This window comes from Epithele typhae (assembly GCF_022376455.1).
Source record: "Epithele typhae strain CBS 203.58 chromosome Unknown BXZ73scaffold_74, whole genome shotgun sequence".
NCBI lineage: Eukaryota > Fungi > Basidiomycota > Agaricomycetes > Polyporales > Epitheliaceae > Epithele > Epithele typhae.
In genome coordinates this window covers 164,293-180,081 of record NW_025954265.1, presented here as the reverse complement: position 1 = coordinate 180,081, position 15,789 = coordinate 164,293, and the positions used below count along the sequence as shown (strand labels likewise).

Here is a 15,789-nt window from a genome sequence, read left to right as displayed (position 1 = left end):
CACTGGAGACATTCATGAACAGCATGGTGCAGCCGGAGGATGCAGGCCCTTCAACGTCTTCAGCGATATCGCCTTTGCGTGTGAAAGCGTGGGGCCTCATTGACGCACGGGCTGACCTGTCTCCACGTACTAAATATAAGGCTTGCCCCCTGTTCCGTGATGATGGGAAGGTGAAGGAGTTTTTAGAATATGGTGAGAAGGTTAAGGATAGAGACTACTGGTACAAGAAGGAGATCAAAAAGCTGCCAGACTCAGAGGAGGAGTAATAGCTATAATCATATCTCCAACTAGTTACCATCAATCCCCTCTACTCCTTAACACCTCTTGATACTGTGCCCACATCGCCTCTGCAATCTGGTCCCTTCGTGCTGATGCGTCTTGAGGTTGTGCACCTCTGACACCATCACCTGCATCTCCAGCCTCGTTGTCTCCATGGGGATTCATGCCTGGCTCAGTGCAAAGACCAATTTGCAGCTCATTCTCGCAACGCTCAGGGTCATGAGTGCGTAGAAAGTTGTGAACAAGGGAGAGGGCGAGTGGAATAGCGCATTGTACTCTGATAGAGTACTCACACGCCTCCGCAACCATCTTGAACTCCCGCTTGATAACCCCAAAAATGTGCTCGATAACATTGCGGAGCTGTGCGTGTCGGAGGTTGAAGAGCTCCTCCTTGTTTTGTGGCCTAAAATATGCAAGTCAATAGGAGCATCCCCATGATATAAAGTCAACACATACCGTTGATTAGCCTCAGCCCACTCTCGAAGATGATACCGGATGCTTCGGAATGGAAGAAGCAAGGAATCACGGCTAGAAAAACCAGCGTCGGCGATCCAGTACTTTCCTGTTGAAGTAGTAAGTTGCTCTGCACAAATACTCAAGGACAGCAGCACATACCTGGGGCAATATTGAGGCCACCACGTGATGTTGCATGGTTATAAAGTGTGCTGTCGGCCACACTGCCCTCCCACCCAACGAGGACGTATACGAAAAACATGGAGAAGTCACAGATTGCAAGAACATTCTGCGACAGACCACCATGCCTATCATGCCAACAAGATCGGGTAAGGGAAGGAGGACAGACAGGAATGTGGGTCCCATCGATGGCTCCAATACAGTCCTTGAAAAAGGGGAAAAGCTTGGGATCATTGGCGATGCGGGGAGGAACAGAGTCGCCAGCAGGCAACTTCATGTAGGCCGTCTGAAAGCCCTGGGATGTGATAGCGTCCAGAACCAATCCGAATGATCTGCTGGCGAGGTTGATGAACTCTGAGTAAGGCAAGGACCGACTGTAAGCACACGAAGAGGAGCGATCCTCAGTCAGTGATAGAACAACTGTATTGAGGGCATAAGTAGTACCTGTAGCACACGAAGAGGAGCGACTACAGATAGAGTAAGCATATGTGTAAAGGAGCGCATAGAGTGTAGGTACTTACTCCTCAGTCAGTGATAGAACAACTGAAGAGCAGTGCGAGCCAGAGTCCTCCCTATATACTGTCCAGGAGTAGCATACGTAAGCAGTGATGGGAAGACATATATGGCGCAGAAATCAGACCAAACAGAAGATGGTTACAGGGCTGTGCGGGCTGTGCGCTCAAGACAAAGAAACGTCCGACTTCACAGGTTCTGGCTGTGACATGCGATAATGCGTCTGCTAACGACGCGATGGTATACCATCTCAAGACGGAGCTTGACGGATTTTCGCGTGCCGGAGGCCACATCCGCTGCTTCTGTCACATCATTCAGCTGGTGAGCAAGGCGCTGATGAAGCATTTCGACGCACCGAAGAAGGATGCCAAGCGGAAGCCTGACCCGGAGCTTGACGAGCTGATCGATGGCGATGATGAGCTTACCGAGCCTCTTGACGACCTCGAGGACGTGCTCGAGAACGAAAACAATGACGATGACGAGTTACCATCTCTCGTGGACATTTCTGCCGACGATGATGACGACGACGAGTGGGTGGAGGACGCAACTGGTATGACGGAGGAGCAGCTTACTGAGTTTTACGCTGCTGTTCGCCCAGTTCGCGTCGTTCTTACCAAGGCTAGTTAATACATGCTGTATATCTGCTCGGAGAATCAATACTCACCTTTTTGTCCTCTACCAGCTTCGATCCCTTGCCTCAACTGTCAACAAGTCCACCACCGTTCTTCTGCCCGCATGGAAGCAGCATCTGTCCGACTTGAACATGCCGGAGCGGATGCTTCGTCAGGATGTTTGTACACGCTGGCAGTCGACAAATGACATGGTGGTAAATGCGGTGCGGATGAAGCGGGCCGTCAGATCGTTTTGCACAGATGGAGACCTTGGTGTTGATCTTGACAAGTTCCGGATGAACACGAGGGAGTGGCAGATTGCGGAGCAGCTGGTCGATGTTCTGAAGGTGCGTTCGGAACCTCAACTTGCACCTTTCAATTCCTGACTCCGCTTCAATATCGCTTCACTCTGCATCCGCCGGTGTCACTCTCCTTCCCCTCATCCTCCTCCTTCCTCGTCCATGCCACCCCCACGCTCTCACGGCATCCTCACTCTGATGAACTCTGAGTAAGGCAGGGACCGACTGTAAGCACACGAAGAGGAGCGATCCTCAGTCAGTGATAGAACGACTATATTGAGGGCATAAGTAGTACCTGTAAGCACACGAAGAGGAGCGACTACAGATACAGTAAGCATATGTGTAAGGAGCGCATAGAAGTGTAGGTACTTACTCCTCAGTCAGTGATAGAACGACTGAAGAGCAGAGCGAGCCAGAGTCCTCCTTATATCTATCTCAGGAGCTGCATACGTAAGCGAATGATGGAGGACATAGATGGCGCAGAGAACAGACCGGACAGAAGATGGATATGATGCTGTGCGGGCTGTGCGCTCAAGACAAAGAAAGTCCGTAAGTGGAATAAGGGAACAAGGAGAGAAGCGTAGAAGAACGGAATGGAAGAGATAAGGAACTACAAGGCAGTGAAGTGACATATGGAACTATGGGAAGTATCTCACAGAGTCCATGTGGATGCGTAAACTGTCCTAATGTACGTATGTTCGATATCCAATGTTCAACACACTCAACCCCCCTCACTGCTGCGATGTAGGTCTTCAAGGACGCCACCCAATTCTTCTCCCGTGGCACTCCTAACCTCGCGGCGGTTATCCCTGCAATGGACGTCTTCGATCAAGAGCTCACGACGAAGAAGATGTCCGGCAGCCGTGATTCAAATAGAGACCTCTACGACCCAGCGATACGCCACGCCCATCGCTTCGCCCAGCAGGTACTGAACAAGTACTACGCACTCACAGACTCGTCTGAGGCTTATTGCATCGCCATGAGTGAGTAATTCTCGCTCTCTTGCAGTCTCGGAAAGTGTGCAGTAACGTTTTGGCTATCACAGTCCTTCATCCTCGCTACAAGATGGAGTATTTCAAGGCCCAGCATTGGCAGGAAGACTGGATCGAAACCGCGAGGGCCCTCATTCGTGACCAGTACGATGCTACTTACAAGCACCACGGCTTCGTCAACACCGAACACGACCACTCCATTGGTGGCGACTCAAGCGAACGGGAGGACGCGAGGGCCATGGAGGTTGTGAGTAGTTCAGCTTGGCTTGCTATCTCGTCTCATCATTATCGTCTCGCATTGTTGCTACAGGATGACAACAGTACGGTGGCGAAGAACATGTTCGACAACCTGCCGTTCTTGGCAACCGGCTTCACTATCCCCATCGACGATGACGAGCTTGATCTATATCTCGCTGCCCCTCTTGTGCACGTGACGGATGCTCTATCATGGTGGCGCGAGCATGAGAAGACTTATCCGCGATTGGCTCGTATGGCCAAGGACTATCTGACCATCCCTGGTACGTGATGCCCCTCTGTTGTGCCGCGTGCGTGCAAAGCAGACTCTGACATGTGTTACACCGGGCAGCAACCTCGGTAGACGTTGAGCGCGTCTTCAGTCGTGGCTGTTTGCTACTCCCCTATATTCGCAACAGGATCTCAGCTCGCACTACTCATGCGCTGCTGTGTTTGGGTGCGTGGTCGCGCCTTGACCTCGTGCACTCTGAAGACGTTCTGGAAACGACATGCATGTAATCTAGTACATGTTTTGTTGTTATGTTAAGCAGGCTGCACGTCCCTGCACTCCTCATAGTACACCACCCACACCTGATGTGTGCCTTCTGCCCATGCCACGCTCTCGCGTGGCCGTCCCATCGGTGTCACTCTTGCGCGGCCGTCCCGTCGGTGTCACGTTGCTCTTGTGCGGCCGTTCTGTCACTTATGTGCGGCCGTTCTGTCGCTCATGCGCAACCATCCCATTGGTGTCGCTCTTGTGCGGCCGTTCTGTCGGTGTCGCCCTCGTGTACTAGCCATCCTGTCGGTGTTGCTCTCGCGAGCCAGCTCTCCTATCGGCGCTGCTCCCGCACGGCCATCCCGTCGGTGTCGCTCTCGCGTGGCTGTCCTGTCGCTGTCGTGCGGCCGTCCCATTGCTTGTGCGCAGTGTTTCTGTGGTATGCTTGCACGCGGCCGTCCTATTGTTCGTGTGTGGCCGCCCGACATTGGTGTCCCATGGGTTACCCAGGATGGGTGTTCACCCGTGCTATACCCGTGCCATTGATGTAACACCCGTGACGCCTCAGACACCCGTGCCCCGTGGGTACAGGTCTTCACGGGTTCGGGTGTGGGTGACCTTGCCGACACCCACGGGAACACCCATGGTGATCACTATTTTCCTCCAACTTGAATCAGAGTTGATACGGCAAGGTGGGCTTCGACCACGGCGTTGGGTGGACACAACAGAGATGCTTGCAACATTCCTCTATCAAGCAGTCACCAACAACTCTATTCGGAAGGTTGCAGACCGCTTTCAATGCAGTAATGAGACAGTATCACGGTAACGTTGTTTGTTTCTCTACTATCCTAGGCTGAAACTAACCTCTGTTGAACATTGGATATCGAACATAGGTACATACAGACAGTTCTACGTACACATGGACATTGTGAGATAGTTCCCATAGTTCCACATGTCTACTCACTGCCTTGTATTCCCTTATCTCTTCCATTTCGTTCTTCTACACTTCTCTCTTTGTTCCTTTGTTCCACTTACGGACTTGTTAGCTTATTGTGGCGAGATAACAAGCACACCCGAACCTTGTCGTCAAGCCCTAGGCCAGCCAGAACTGTTGCGAGCTCATGTGCGAGGTTGAAGCCGGTGTGGGACTGCAAGTGTCAATGCCGAGGCAGTGGCAAGACATGCCAACTGTGAGCACACAGATAACCATGCCTTGCAAGACGTACATACCTTTGGAACCTCGACAATGTCGAGCAGCATGCTGATAGGCTCGTCATTGTGTAGGAAGTGAACTGTGATTGCAGCAAACGCGCGATGGTTGGGAGATGTCCAGCAATCCGTGGCGATGTTGATACGCCTGTCGTAGTCCTGGATTGGGTACTAGGTGAGAATTAAAGTACAGTGGGTCTAAAAATGCGCTAATACGTACCCTCAAGAGGCTGCCAATACGCTCGCGCATACGTGCGAACAAAGTCTGTGTATCACGAGCCACAGTACTCGGCGAGGGAATCTTGAAGTTTGGTTGTCCTGTCTTCATCAAGATTTTGAAGTGATCGTCCTTGACGATCGACAGCGGACGCGACGACTCGGCGACCCATCGGACAAACTCCGCACTGGCGCGTCACATTGTCAGTCATGGTTCAAGGTGACGAACACGAACAGCCACCCACCGAGTCTCTGCCTGCGTGAGGTAGCGGTTCGAGAAGACGACGCTGCCTTTCCCCTTGCGGGTGAAGTACGTCTTGATGTCGCTACTCAACCTCTTGCTGACAATGATCTTCCGGACCTCATCCGCAGTCATGTTGGCCTCGCGTGCGCTGTCGACAGCCTCCTGGCCCCAGCACCGGATGGCCTGCTTCTGAAGGATCCCAGTTGAGGTTGCGTCGCTCTTGTCGAGGTAGCGACGACCCTGCCACTTGCAGCTTGGGGAAGCGCACGTGAATACGTGGCAACGACGCCGACCCTTGCCGTATGCGATCTTGGGAATGGGCTCGTAGAATCCGTAATAAAACGAGTGCCACTTGCGCATCATAGCGGCTGTGTTCACTCCTGTAAGTTCATCTTCAATCCCATGCTATGCTGTAGAACTCACCAAGTTGTTCATCAGCGTTGTCGTCATCATCGTTGTCACCGCCGTCGCCATCGTCGTCAGAAGGTTCGTCGTCCGAGGGCTCTGAGTTGGACGGCACATAGACAACGTTATCAATGTCTGAGTGAGCCGCCTCTTCTTCCTCTTCAGTGCGGCAGATAACCTTGCGCCCACCAGTGCTTGGCTTCTATAACAGCCAACTGTTATCAATGAACCCACACACACATGAAAGCAAGAACCTTTGAACACTTGATGGCAGCCTTCAACTTTGCGCGCCCGACACCAGCCTGTGCAGACCCGGTGGCTACCTTTGCGTGCCCAGTGGCGGCCTTCACGGATCCAGCGGCGGCCTTCACAGACGCGGTGGCGGCCTGCGTGGATGTGGCAATGCCCTGCGCGGACGCGGGAGCAGCCTGTGCGGACGCGGCGACGGCCTTTGCGGACGCAGTGACAGCCTGCGCGAAGGTCTTCTCAGGGGTGGTGTTTGTGGACTCGGGTTCATGTAAGCTGAGATCCACTCAGACTCGAAAATAAATATACTCACCTTTGTGATCCCCAGCTTGTTGAGCACCTTTGTGGTGCTCTCCTTCATTGCCTGTGCCTTCTAGGCTCAGTGAGGATGTGCGATCGCTTCGGGCGATCAGCGTTGTCGGGGGACGTGGCGCGCTTTTTGGAGCTGTCAGTGGGCTCAAGGGTGGGAAGGGTGTTCGACATGATGCTGAGTTCGAGAGTCTACGAGTGGTGGGACTGATGATTCTGTGGAGACTCGAGTGGCTTGAGGGTTTTTATAGAGCCAGAGGCGTTAGTCAGCAACTGTACAGTTGGTGGCGTCCACTCACCATGTGCAGAGATCAGCCACAGGTGAAGAAGCGCGCAAGGAGATGCGAGCTTCGGAGGACGTTCAGTAGGCGCTAAATTAGCCTTTACGGGCGCGGGTTCCCGTGGGATCCTCATGGCGGGCCGGCGGGTCGGGTGGACCTCACCCGCACCCGAACCCTTGACACCCGTTCCCGTAACCAGGACCCCCGAAAATGGTAGGGGAGGCCGGAATCAGAGGGCTCCAGGGTAGCCTCTGGTTTGTCCGGATTCCTGGCTGCAGAGAGGCTTCATTATGTCCGGAAAGTTTCCGGCCTCCGGCCGGAGGGGTGCGCGATTTGTCTGGACTGTAGTATAAGCGCCCAAATTCGCTCGAGCTCAAAATCTCTGCTGTATAGCAAGAACTACGTAGTCTGTGCGTGTATACATAAATTATGAATACAGAGAAATGTTTCCGCATGATATCAACGTGTGTACAGGGCTAGGGGATGACTGTGTAAGCCATGGTATGTGTCTCGACTCTCCAATACACCAGCAGAGAGTCCGATCATGCCTGAGGTTTCGCTCCCTTCCGCTTCCGAGTTATCTTAGCTTGATTTCCGTCTTTCGCGCCCGCAGAAGCATCGCCAAGCTGTTCCAAAGCACCGAGCTTAGGGGGTCTTGCATTATCAGTACTAGAGAAGTGTGAAAATGGTGTCATGTGAGCTGCATGTGCATCTTCAGTCAACTTATGCAGTCTTATGCGCTCAGAAATGTTTCCCTAGAGTTGCAAAGCCTCGAGAGTAGGGCGAAACTGCCAGTCAATATTAATAAGTGCTCAGCAGACCCAGGCAAAGCGCTGGGCACTCGGACTTGTCTGGGTCTATGGGAGGCCAGTGGCCGATGACAGTGTGTGCAATCATTTTTAAACCATTGTCGCATGCTCCATAAAATGTTTTGGGCTCGAAAAACCGTGCGAGAGAGCGGTAATGACCAGGCTGAACGCGTCTGGCGCTAATGGCGGGGAGGGCAAAGCACCGACTGCCACATGTAGTGATCACCACGGGTCACCCCCGGGTAATTTTGAGTCGACCCGTACCCGGACCCGCGAAACCCGGACCCGTGGGCTCACGGGTCAGGGTACGCTCGGGTACGGCGCTTGAAACCACGGGTCAGTCACGTGTGACAGCCGCGGCGCTCGCACGCACGGCCTGCCAGGCGCGACTTGCGACTTGCGATTTCTCCTATCCTCCCCCTTCCTATCTCTGTTCCTCTGCTTATCTGCTTCTTGGTAACCCCCAAAGATCAGCCAAACCTGAGCAGAGTACAATTCCATATGCCCTCCATCAGTAACTTCCAAAATCCCTGAATCCCTGAATCCCTAGATCTCAGGGATTTCAGGGATCCCGGGGAACCAGGACGTACAGGGCGCGCTCAGGGATTCAGGCCTCAGGGCTCCCGGCGCGCGCAGGGATCAGGCCTCAGACTGCTAATCAGCCTAATACAGTCGTTCGTGTAGGTTGTGATCTATTTACATGTTCAGATAGTACCTATTGAACGTGGACGTGTTGAGCGAGGCGGGATGAACACGTTGGGTGCGGTGGGATGAACACGCGGGAAACTTGAGAGCCGTCACCATGGGCGGAGTGGGCGAGCTCAGACCGACGAATTACACCACCTCCGTCTCAGTACCATCGCGCGAGCTCACATTCGACCCCACCGCGCACGATGCAGCAGCATGGTGTGTGCCCGATCCGGCAGCATTGCAGAGCGATGGCGAGCATCGCGCGTGATGGCGAGAGCATCCTGTGGCCGTACTCTGTGTCCACCAAGCATGCGCGGCGGTGATCGCGGGAGAGAACGTGCAGACCCGTGCTGTGTAACCCCCCAAGCACGAGAGACAAATTTCGCGAACTTTCTGCAACTGTAGAGGCGGAAAAGGTCAGGTTCCAGTGTTTGGGCTTGAGAGCGATGTAAGGAAACGCACATTATCATGGCAGGAATTTTTGAAGTCCCCATGGGCCGCAGACAGTGCTGTATATGGTAGAGGTGCGGGCTGAGCACTGGGGTCGTAATCGAAGCGAGGTCATCCGCTGGGACGCGATTCACGGGATGGCCAGCGCACCTTCTTCTATAATATTCACCCCTTCGCCCACGATCTTCGGCTCGGCTTCCAGAAAGGGTGGTTGACTACTGCGAATGTTCGGGTCGTGCACACAGAGTGGGTGGGGATAAAACCCTCGAGTGAAATATACATCCTCACCATGTCTAAAAAACGGTCTTGATGCACAGGGAACCGGTACAGAAACAACTAAGCTGATCGGAGCAGTTAAGAGCAAGATCGGAAGGAATTTATGGAGGAGAACATACACTTGAACAAAATCTGTTGGGTTGCTGAGCCCGGTAAACGAGACCGGCGGTTGTAGATCCATAGCCATGACCATCTCCCTCAAGAGAGATGGGAGAGAGGAGACGAGGGGTACCTGGAGTGGTGGTGAGAGAGGAGGAGGGGAGGAGATGCGAGACGTCCGCGTCAGCGCCCACCGGTCTTCCAGAGGCGGATGACGCGGGCGCCAAACGGCAACGCGTGTCTCCTTCCTTCCCCCATCTCCCCTCCTCATATTCCACATTGTTCTCTAGCCACGCTCGCTACAAGACATGACTCTCTCGCTCTCCCACTCTCCCACCCACGTGGGATCACCTCCAAGACCGACTGGTCCTCGTTCACACTCGCGCACGGACCCGAAGCGCCCCCAGGCCCTCCAGCCAGACTCACGAGTACACGCCCGGCACGCTACGCTCCCCTAGGTCATTCTCGCCCTCGAGCTCATTCTACCTGAACGCCCGAACGCCTGGTGCACACATAGCCCCGATGCAGTTGCTGGAGCCGTTCGCGTACGCCGCTGCGATGCGGTTCCATGTGTACGTGCTGCACCCGCAGCTGGCGGGTACGCCGCGCTTCATCGGGACGGACACGGCGAACGCGTTGTGGGCTCATGCCACCGCACATCGGGTGTTTGCATCGCTTGGTGCGATTGCGCACAGGTGAGGAAAGTGTTCGCCGTCCTCCTGCAGCCCCAGCCCCAGCAGCCCGGCGCCCGTGCGCTCAAGGAGAGAGGTATGTACTAGCTCTCCTCATGCACACAACTCTCCCTCTGTGACGCGCGGCCCCCCACGGTTCACAGAGCGGCAATGTATTTACCATCACACGCCTCGCCAGTCACTCGCCCTCGTGCTCGGCGTGATTCCACGTGTGACGCCGCACCTCCGCTCACTCGAAATCACGATCGTAAAGGGCCCAGAGTGCGATTTGCACGCGTACACGGTCCGTCTTACATCCTTCTCACTAGTGTTGTGTGCTGATATCCCGCCCCGACGTAGGACCCGTAGGTCGCTATGCTCCACTCCACCTCGCTCGTCCACCTGACCCTGCACTTCCCGCCCAGCCGCCAGACCAACCATGTGGAGAACATGGGCACGGCCAACGACATCTGCGCCGTGGAGGTCCGCCGCGTCGAGGCGCTCCGTCCGCTCCCCTTCCGTTTCGTGCACGCGGTCCCGACGCTCCGCGTCCTCACGCTCTCCGTGTGCCGACCGGGTTCGACACTGCCGAAGCGGCTGCGGGACGTGCCTCCGGCCGTTGCCGCTGAGTTCGCGCGCGAGGAGTTCGAGCGGCGGTGGAGGCCGATGAGCGAGTTCATCAACGAAGGGCTGAGGGAGCTCCGGGCGGAGATCGTGCGATGGCCAGCGTGTTCATGCCATGTGCGTTCGTGCGCAGGTGGAGGATTTTCGCACTGCGCTAGGCGAGCCGGCAGTGGTGCATGCGTCGCCGATCGTGTTCTGCAGGAGGCAGCGCGCGGGGAGGACGGCTTGGAGGCGATGGTACGCATAGAGGGTTGTTGATGGCATTTACTGTCCCGATCAGACTAGCAAATATATTGGTTTCGTACTATATGGATGCGTCCGCTATGTGTGGAAAGTGTCCTGAACGTTGAACCCTGAGTGAACTGGCCGGCCTGGCGCCCTGAATGCCCAGAAACGGCCTGGACACCCGGACGCCCGGAGCGAAATCCCTGGATTCCTGGGAACCCTGGTCAGGCCCCCCAGGTGTCCTCAGGATTTTGGGAAATTACTGATGTCCCCCCCTTGGCGCATTTGCGGAGACGTAGTGGAGGCGGTATGGCTCAGTGGGAGTGCAATACAAAGGTGCGCTTCCATGCACTCTTTCAATGCGCGATCTAAAGGGAGCGCCTTTCCACAACAACGCGCGATGGACGTCCTCGACCGCCTCTGGGCACCCCGCGAGTCCACCTCTGGCTGGCTCGTCGGGAGCTACAAGAACTCGTTCGCTCTCTGACCGGGTATGTCCCCACTCCCCTTCACACTTTCCCCCGCGATCTTCATGCCTCTGCGCAGAAAAACTCGCCGCCCTCCTGCCCACCCTCCGCGCTAGGCTTGGCGCGAAGCACGTCTGGCCGTATGCCATGTACGGCTTCCGCTACCGAGACCGCGCACGGCTTATACCCCCTCTACCGCGAGCCTGTGTACATCACCCACGAGTTCACCCACTTCGGCGACCTCGTCTGCATTGCCGAGCCCCCCCCTCACCCTCGCCGCAAAGCTCCTTCTCATCGCCTTTGCCAAGAAACATAGCTTTGAGTTCCCACTTGCCCGTAGACCGCACCGAGGAGATTCTGTTCCGCGGGCCGACAGCCGACTCTGACAAGTACCGCACTGTGTGCGCCACCCGCCCGCCCGCGCATGGCGACTGAGACTGGCACACGGCACTCCCGGATCGCGTTCAGGGGCAGGCGGAGGACTGGTGGGTGTGGAGCGACCGGCGGACGAGCCTGAATGCGCCGCAGGAGGACGTCTGGGAGCGGTGGAGGGTTTGCTTCGACCCCAGGCCCGCGGCGTGCCCCTCGGCAGCTCCAATTTCACGCCTGGCTGTCTGTCCAGGCTCTGGGATGGTCACCCCTTTGTGAGTTTCAACTTCACCTTCCGTGTCCTCTTGCGGCGCTCACGCGCATGCCCGGACGGTGTAGGACCCGGACGTGGACGGGCACGCGCTCGCCGTGCACTCGTACATGTTCGATGCGTGGCTGGAGAACTGCCGTTCTCAGCCGCAGCCCGCGCCCTCTTCTTCAACCTCCACGAGCACCACTGCATGTCCCCCACCTGGCCCCTCCCGTTCTGAGAGCCGAACACGTACTGCCCCCGGTGCCCCTTCCAAACGCCTCCCGGAGCGCCGCCCTCATCGTGCACCGCGCCCTCCGCGTCGCGCGGGCCCGGCACACGCAGGACAAGCTGCTGTGTGCGTGCGGGCAGCTCGAGCCGGTACCCGTCGTAGAGCGAGGCGTAGACCTCTTCTAGCACCGTCCATGGCGCGAGAACGTCGGTGTGCCGAGCAGCAGGCACCTGGCGATACAGCGATGACCCGCCCAGAACGACGTCACTCGTCCGCAGGGCTACTCGCACTCGCCGCTGTCCACGACTCACGCGCAAGACCACGCGCACTCGCTGCCAGCCTACCCCTGTGGGATCGACAATCTCGTTCGGAGATGGGAACCAATCAAGGTTGTGTGCAGCCCCGCTGACCCTGCCCGCAGGTTACGACACGTCATCGCACCACCAAACCCACGCTCACGCCAGCACGGACAGGATTCATCGCCCGCGCCAGCCCCAGGCGGCGCGCGGGTGACGCTGCCACTGGGGATATGCGGCCGTCAGAGGTGCTCGCACCGCACAAGCATGCGTCAGTCCATGTCGCGCACGCCCTGTGAGTGCCCCACGATGAACGTTTCCGTCAACTAACCCTGCTCACTCACACAGGAACATGCCTGCTCCGCGTATACCGTTAGTGCTCGACCTTCTGACTGAATTCAAGACTATATATTACATGTATAATGTGTTCTGGGCCTACGGGTCGTCACGGGTTGCGAAGGGTTTACCCTGTGGGTGCACGGGTCAGCCGAGCATGACCCGGACCCTTACCCGTGGCACCCGACCCGCCAACCCGCACGGGTCGCCAACACCCGTGGTGATCACTAGCCACATGCTATCCACGCCCCCATGTCACTAAGCCAATAACATAGATTCTGAGTGCAGAAACACTCATTACAACACCTCAAGCAAGCATCGTTTTGGGGCTTCTCTAAATTAGATCGTGTCTGGTGGTTTGCTTGCCAACATCATTTGTCCGGACAAAGGTTCCAGCCTCCCCAACAACCCGGTCAGATTTGTCTGGATGACCTTCCGGCCTCGACGAGCGTCTGGGGCCGATTTGTCCGGATTCCGATTCCGGCCTCCCCTACCATTTTCGGGGGTCCTCCGTAACCCTGCATGGGTATCCCGCACCTGTGGTGATCACTAGAGGAAAAGTGCTGGTCGAAGGACCAAGTTGTCTCGCATGCGATCATGGTGGCCATCAAGTAGCTCTTCAACCCACTCTTGACCTCCCAGGATAGATGTGTGGTATGGTTCAGGATGAATTCGGTTCCAGGCAGAGTGGATGGCAGCAAGTGTAGAGGAGAGGATGGTCATGATGATGGTAACAGCCAGTGCACGCCAACGTCGTTGATCCTGGACATGGTGAAGGGGCCCAGAAAGGCGAGACACAGCCCTATCAAGGGCTGGGTAGGTTCTAACCATGTCAAAAGTGAAGGGACAGGGGAGAACAAGGAGGGAGGAGACAGGCAGCAATATTTTGAGCATTTTTCGAGCAGATCGCGGCACGCCGGCGCCGGACACAGCGGTACTCCGTCTGCCCGCAAGCGCTGGACAGCGGTCGCCATCACTGAGAGCGGTATCTGTTCCCACGGGCAGATACCGGTCGCACACGACCGCTCTCGGGTTACCGAACAGGTCCTTAGAGTCTAGACGGCCTGTCCTCATCCGTCCTGCACGCACCCATGCAAGCCTACCTCCTCTGCGGCAAGCCCGTCCTCGCCAACGAACGCATCCGCCCTCGCCAACGAATGCACCCGTCCTCCACACACTCTCCCCCGCGCGGTGCCCACTGTCCACGTCTCCTACAGCTGACGCATTCGACATCCCCGCGTCCACACGGCTCACCCAAACTGCCGCCGCTCGTGCAAGCCGGCAGATATCGGCCGCTCTCGATGCCAACGAGAGGGAAGTTACGGCGACGGCGAGTCTTCCCACCTACCTCTCCCTTCTTGTCTCTGCTTCTACCACTCCCCGCTCGCACAAGACGAGTCCGCGCACTCCATACCCTCGCGCACCCTCCGCTTTTCATCACAATCCCCAACGCCTCGCGAACGCGAACACCACCCTGAACACCGCTGCTGCGCTCGCGTGTTTACAACCAACGCGCGTCTCTAAGACGCGTCCCTGTCTCGGCACATCCTGCATTCATCAAGAGCCGGCCACCATGAAAAGTACCGTAATTACTCCTCGGAGGCGCCTTCAGCAACCCCCACGACATCTCTACCGCGGCTCCGGAAGCTGGAGAACTAATGGCTGGTAGCGGTGCCTACGTTGATACCCATCCTCGGCAGCGCGGGCGTGCTCGCACTCAACCTCAACCAGCCATGTCGGCACATCGCGCTCGCGCTCGCGCAACGTTCGGGGATTGCAGGTATGTCTCTGCCCTCGTTTGGGGAGTGCCTCGGGTGGAGACTGATGGTCTTTCTGGCGCAGAACTTGCCGTACTTGGTGCAATTGACTACTAAACGGCGTTCGCGAGGACGTATCCGTCCGAAGAAGGCCGCGCGGTCGCGGTGTCGGGATGCCATACGCGGAGTTCGCAGAGGGTCGCGAGGGTGCTGCTGGCGAATGGAGTATGCGCTCATCCCCGCGCTCCCAGTCCGGCCCTGCCCTCTTCCCTTGCCCTCCTCTCTGGCCCCGCATCCCTCCACTAGCCGCTGCCCCCTGCCCCCTGCGCGCCGCCGGCCATGTCCTCCCACAGCACCTCTTCCTCCAACAACGTCGTAGGTGCCCACTACCGCGTGGGCAAGAAGATCGGCGAGGGCTCCTGCCCGCCGCGTGTCGCGCTCTCCACAGCGCGGAGGGTTCCAGTCGACCGGAGCTGAAAGTGGTCGTTTCAACTTTGCGCAGGCACGAATCTTCTCAACTCGCAGACCATGGTGATTAAATTCGTGAGTCCTCTCTTCCCATTCGCCCACCCCACGGTGCAGCTTTTGCGTCATCGCGTTCCTCATACATCCTCCGCCTCTTTTTTTACGTCTTTGAAACCATGCGTTGCCCTGCTACGCATGTTCTTCTACGACGTAGGAGCCGCAGAAGGCCGAGGCACCTCAACTTCGCGATGAACATCGTTCATATTGCATTCTCTCCAACTGCCGTCAGTGCATCCCTTCTGTTCACCTCTTTGAACCCCCTAGCTGACGTAGACACTCGTTTCCGTGACCTGGGATCATCGACGTGCAGCCGGTATCCCCCAGATATACCACTTCGGGCAAGAGGGACTTCACAACATCCTCATCATCGATCTTCTGGGGCCTAGCCTGGAGGATCTGTTCGACATGTGTGGGCGCAAGTTCTCAATCAAGACGGTCTGTATGGCGGCGAGGCAGATGGTGCGCACCTCCTTCTCGCGCTTTCGGCTCGCCCTCTAACCGCCGGTAACGCCGGGATTGTATTTCCGCCCGCCGCTGTCGCCTCCGCCTCCGTCCTCCCACTCCCTCGGCCCCGCCGTGTCACACGCACACCCAGCTTGCACGCATACAAACGGTGCACGAGAAGAACCTCATCTACCGTGACATCAAACCCGACAACTTCCTCATTGGCCGGCCTGGTACCAAAAACGCGAATGGTGAGTCTGTTCACGCTTGATGGTGCTGAGATGGGACAGCAGCGGAGGCTG

At 56.7% G+C, this 15,789-nt stretch overlaps 7 protein-coding genes across 7 annotated transcripts; 3 read left to right on the top strand and 4 right to left on the bottom strand.

Annotated features, from left to right (window-relative positions):
- Nucleotides 1–297: 297 nt before the first annotated feature.
- BXZ73DRAFT_53983 (uncharacterized protein) lies at nucleotides 298–648 on the bottom strand (the record flags this gene model as incomplete). Its single annotated transcript, XM_048021097.1, has 1 exon — nucleotides 298–648. A coding segment is annotated over one exon (351 nt), but the record flags the coding sequence as incomplete, so codon positions are not given.
- Nucleotides 649–1,057: 409 nt separating this feature from the next.
- BXZ73DRAFT_26861 (uncharacterized protein) lies at nucleotides 1,058–1,249 on the bottom strand (the record flags this gene model as incomplete). The annotated part of the gene is made up of 1 exon (XM_048017740.1): nucleotides 1,058–1,249. A coding segment is annotated over one exon (192 nt), but the record flags the coding sequence as incomplete, so codon positions are not given.
- A 368-nt stretch (nucleotides 1,250–1,617) lies between these two features.
- BXZ73DRAFT_30829 (uncharacterized protein) lies at nucleotides 1,618–1,776 on the top strand (the record flags this gene model as incomplete). The annotated part of the gene is made up of 1 exon (XM_048017798.1): nucleotides 1,618–1,776. A coding segment is annotated over one exon (159 nt), but the record flags the coding sequence as incomplete, so codon positions are not given.
- A 331-nt stretch (nucleotides 1,777–2,107) lies between these two features.
- On the top strand, nucleotides 2,108–3,326 carry BXZ73DRAFT_53981 (uncharacterized protein; the record flags this gene model as incomplete). Its single annotated transcript, XM_048021096.1, has 2 exons — nucleotides 2,108–2,383; nucleotides 3,093–3,326. Coding segments are annotated over 2 exons (510 nt in total), but the record flags the coding sequence as incomplete, so codon positions are not given.
- Nucleotides 3,327–5,176: 1,850 nt separating this feature from the next.
- BXZ73DRAFT_53963 (uncharacterized protein) lies at nucleotides 5,177–6,086 on the bottom strand (the record flags this gene model as incomplete). Its single annotated transcript, XM_048021092.1, has 3 exons — nucleotides 5,177–5,425; nucleotides 5,487–5,588; nucleotides 5,712–6,086. 3 exons carry the CDS (start codon nucleotides 6,084–6,086, stop codon nucleotides 5,177–5,179), a joined length of 726 nt encoding a protein of 241 aa, XP_047873194.1.
- Nucleotides 6,087–13,310: 7,224 nt separating this feature from the next.
- BXZ73DRAFT_28024 (uncharacterized protein) lies at nucleotides 13,311–13,505 on the bottom strand (the record flags this gene model as incomplete). Its single annotated transcript, XM_048017749.1, has 1 exon — nucleotides 13,311–13,505. A coding segment is annotated over one exon (195 nt), but the record flags the coding sequence as incomplete, so codon positions are not given.
- Nucleotides 13,506–15,197: 1,692 nt separating this feature from the next.
- On the top strand, nucleotides 15,198–15,758 carry BXZ73DRAFT_53993 (kinase-like domain-containing protein; the record flags this gene model as incomplete). The annotated part of the gene is made up of 3 exons (XM_048021099.1): nucleotides 15,198–15,267; nucleotides 15,354–15,502; nucleotides 15,639–15,758. Coding segments are annotated over 3 exons (339 nt in total), but the record flags the coding sequence as incomplete, so codon positions are not given.
- Between the last annotated feature and the right edge of the window lie 31 nt (nucleotides 15,759–15,789).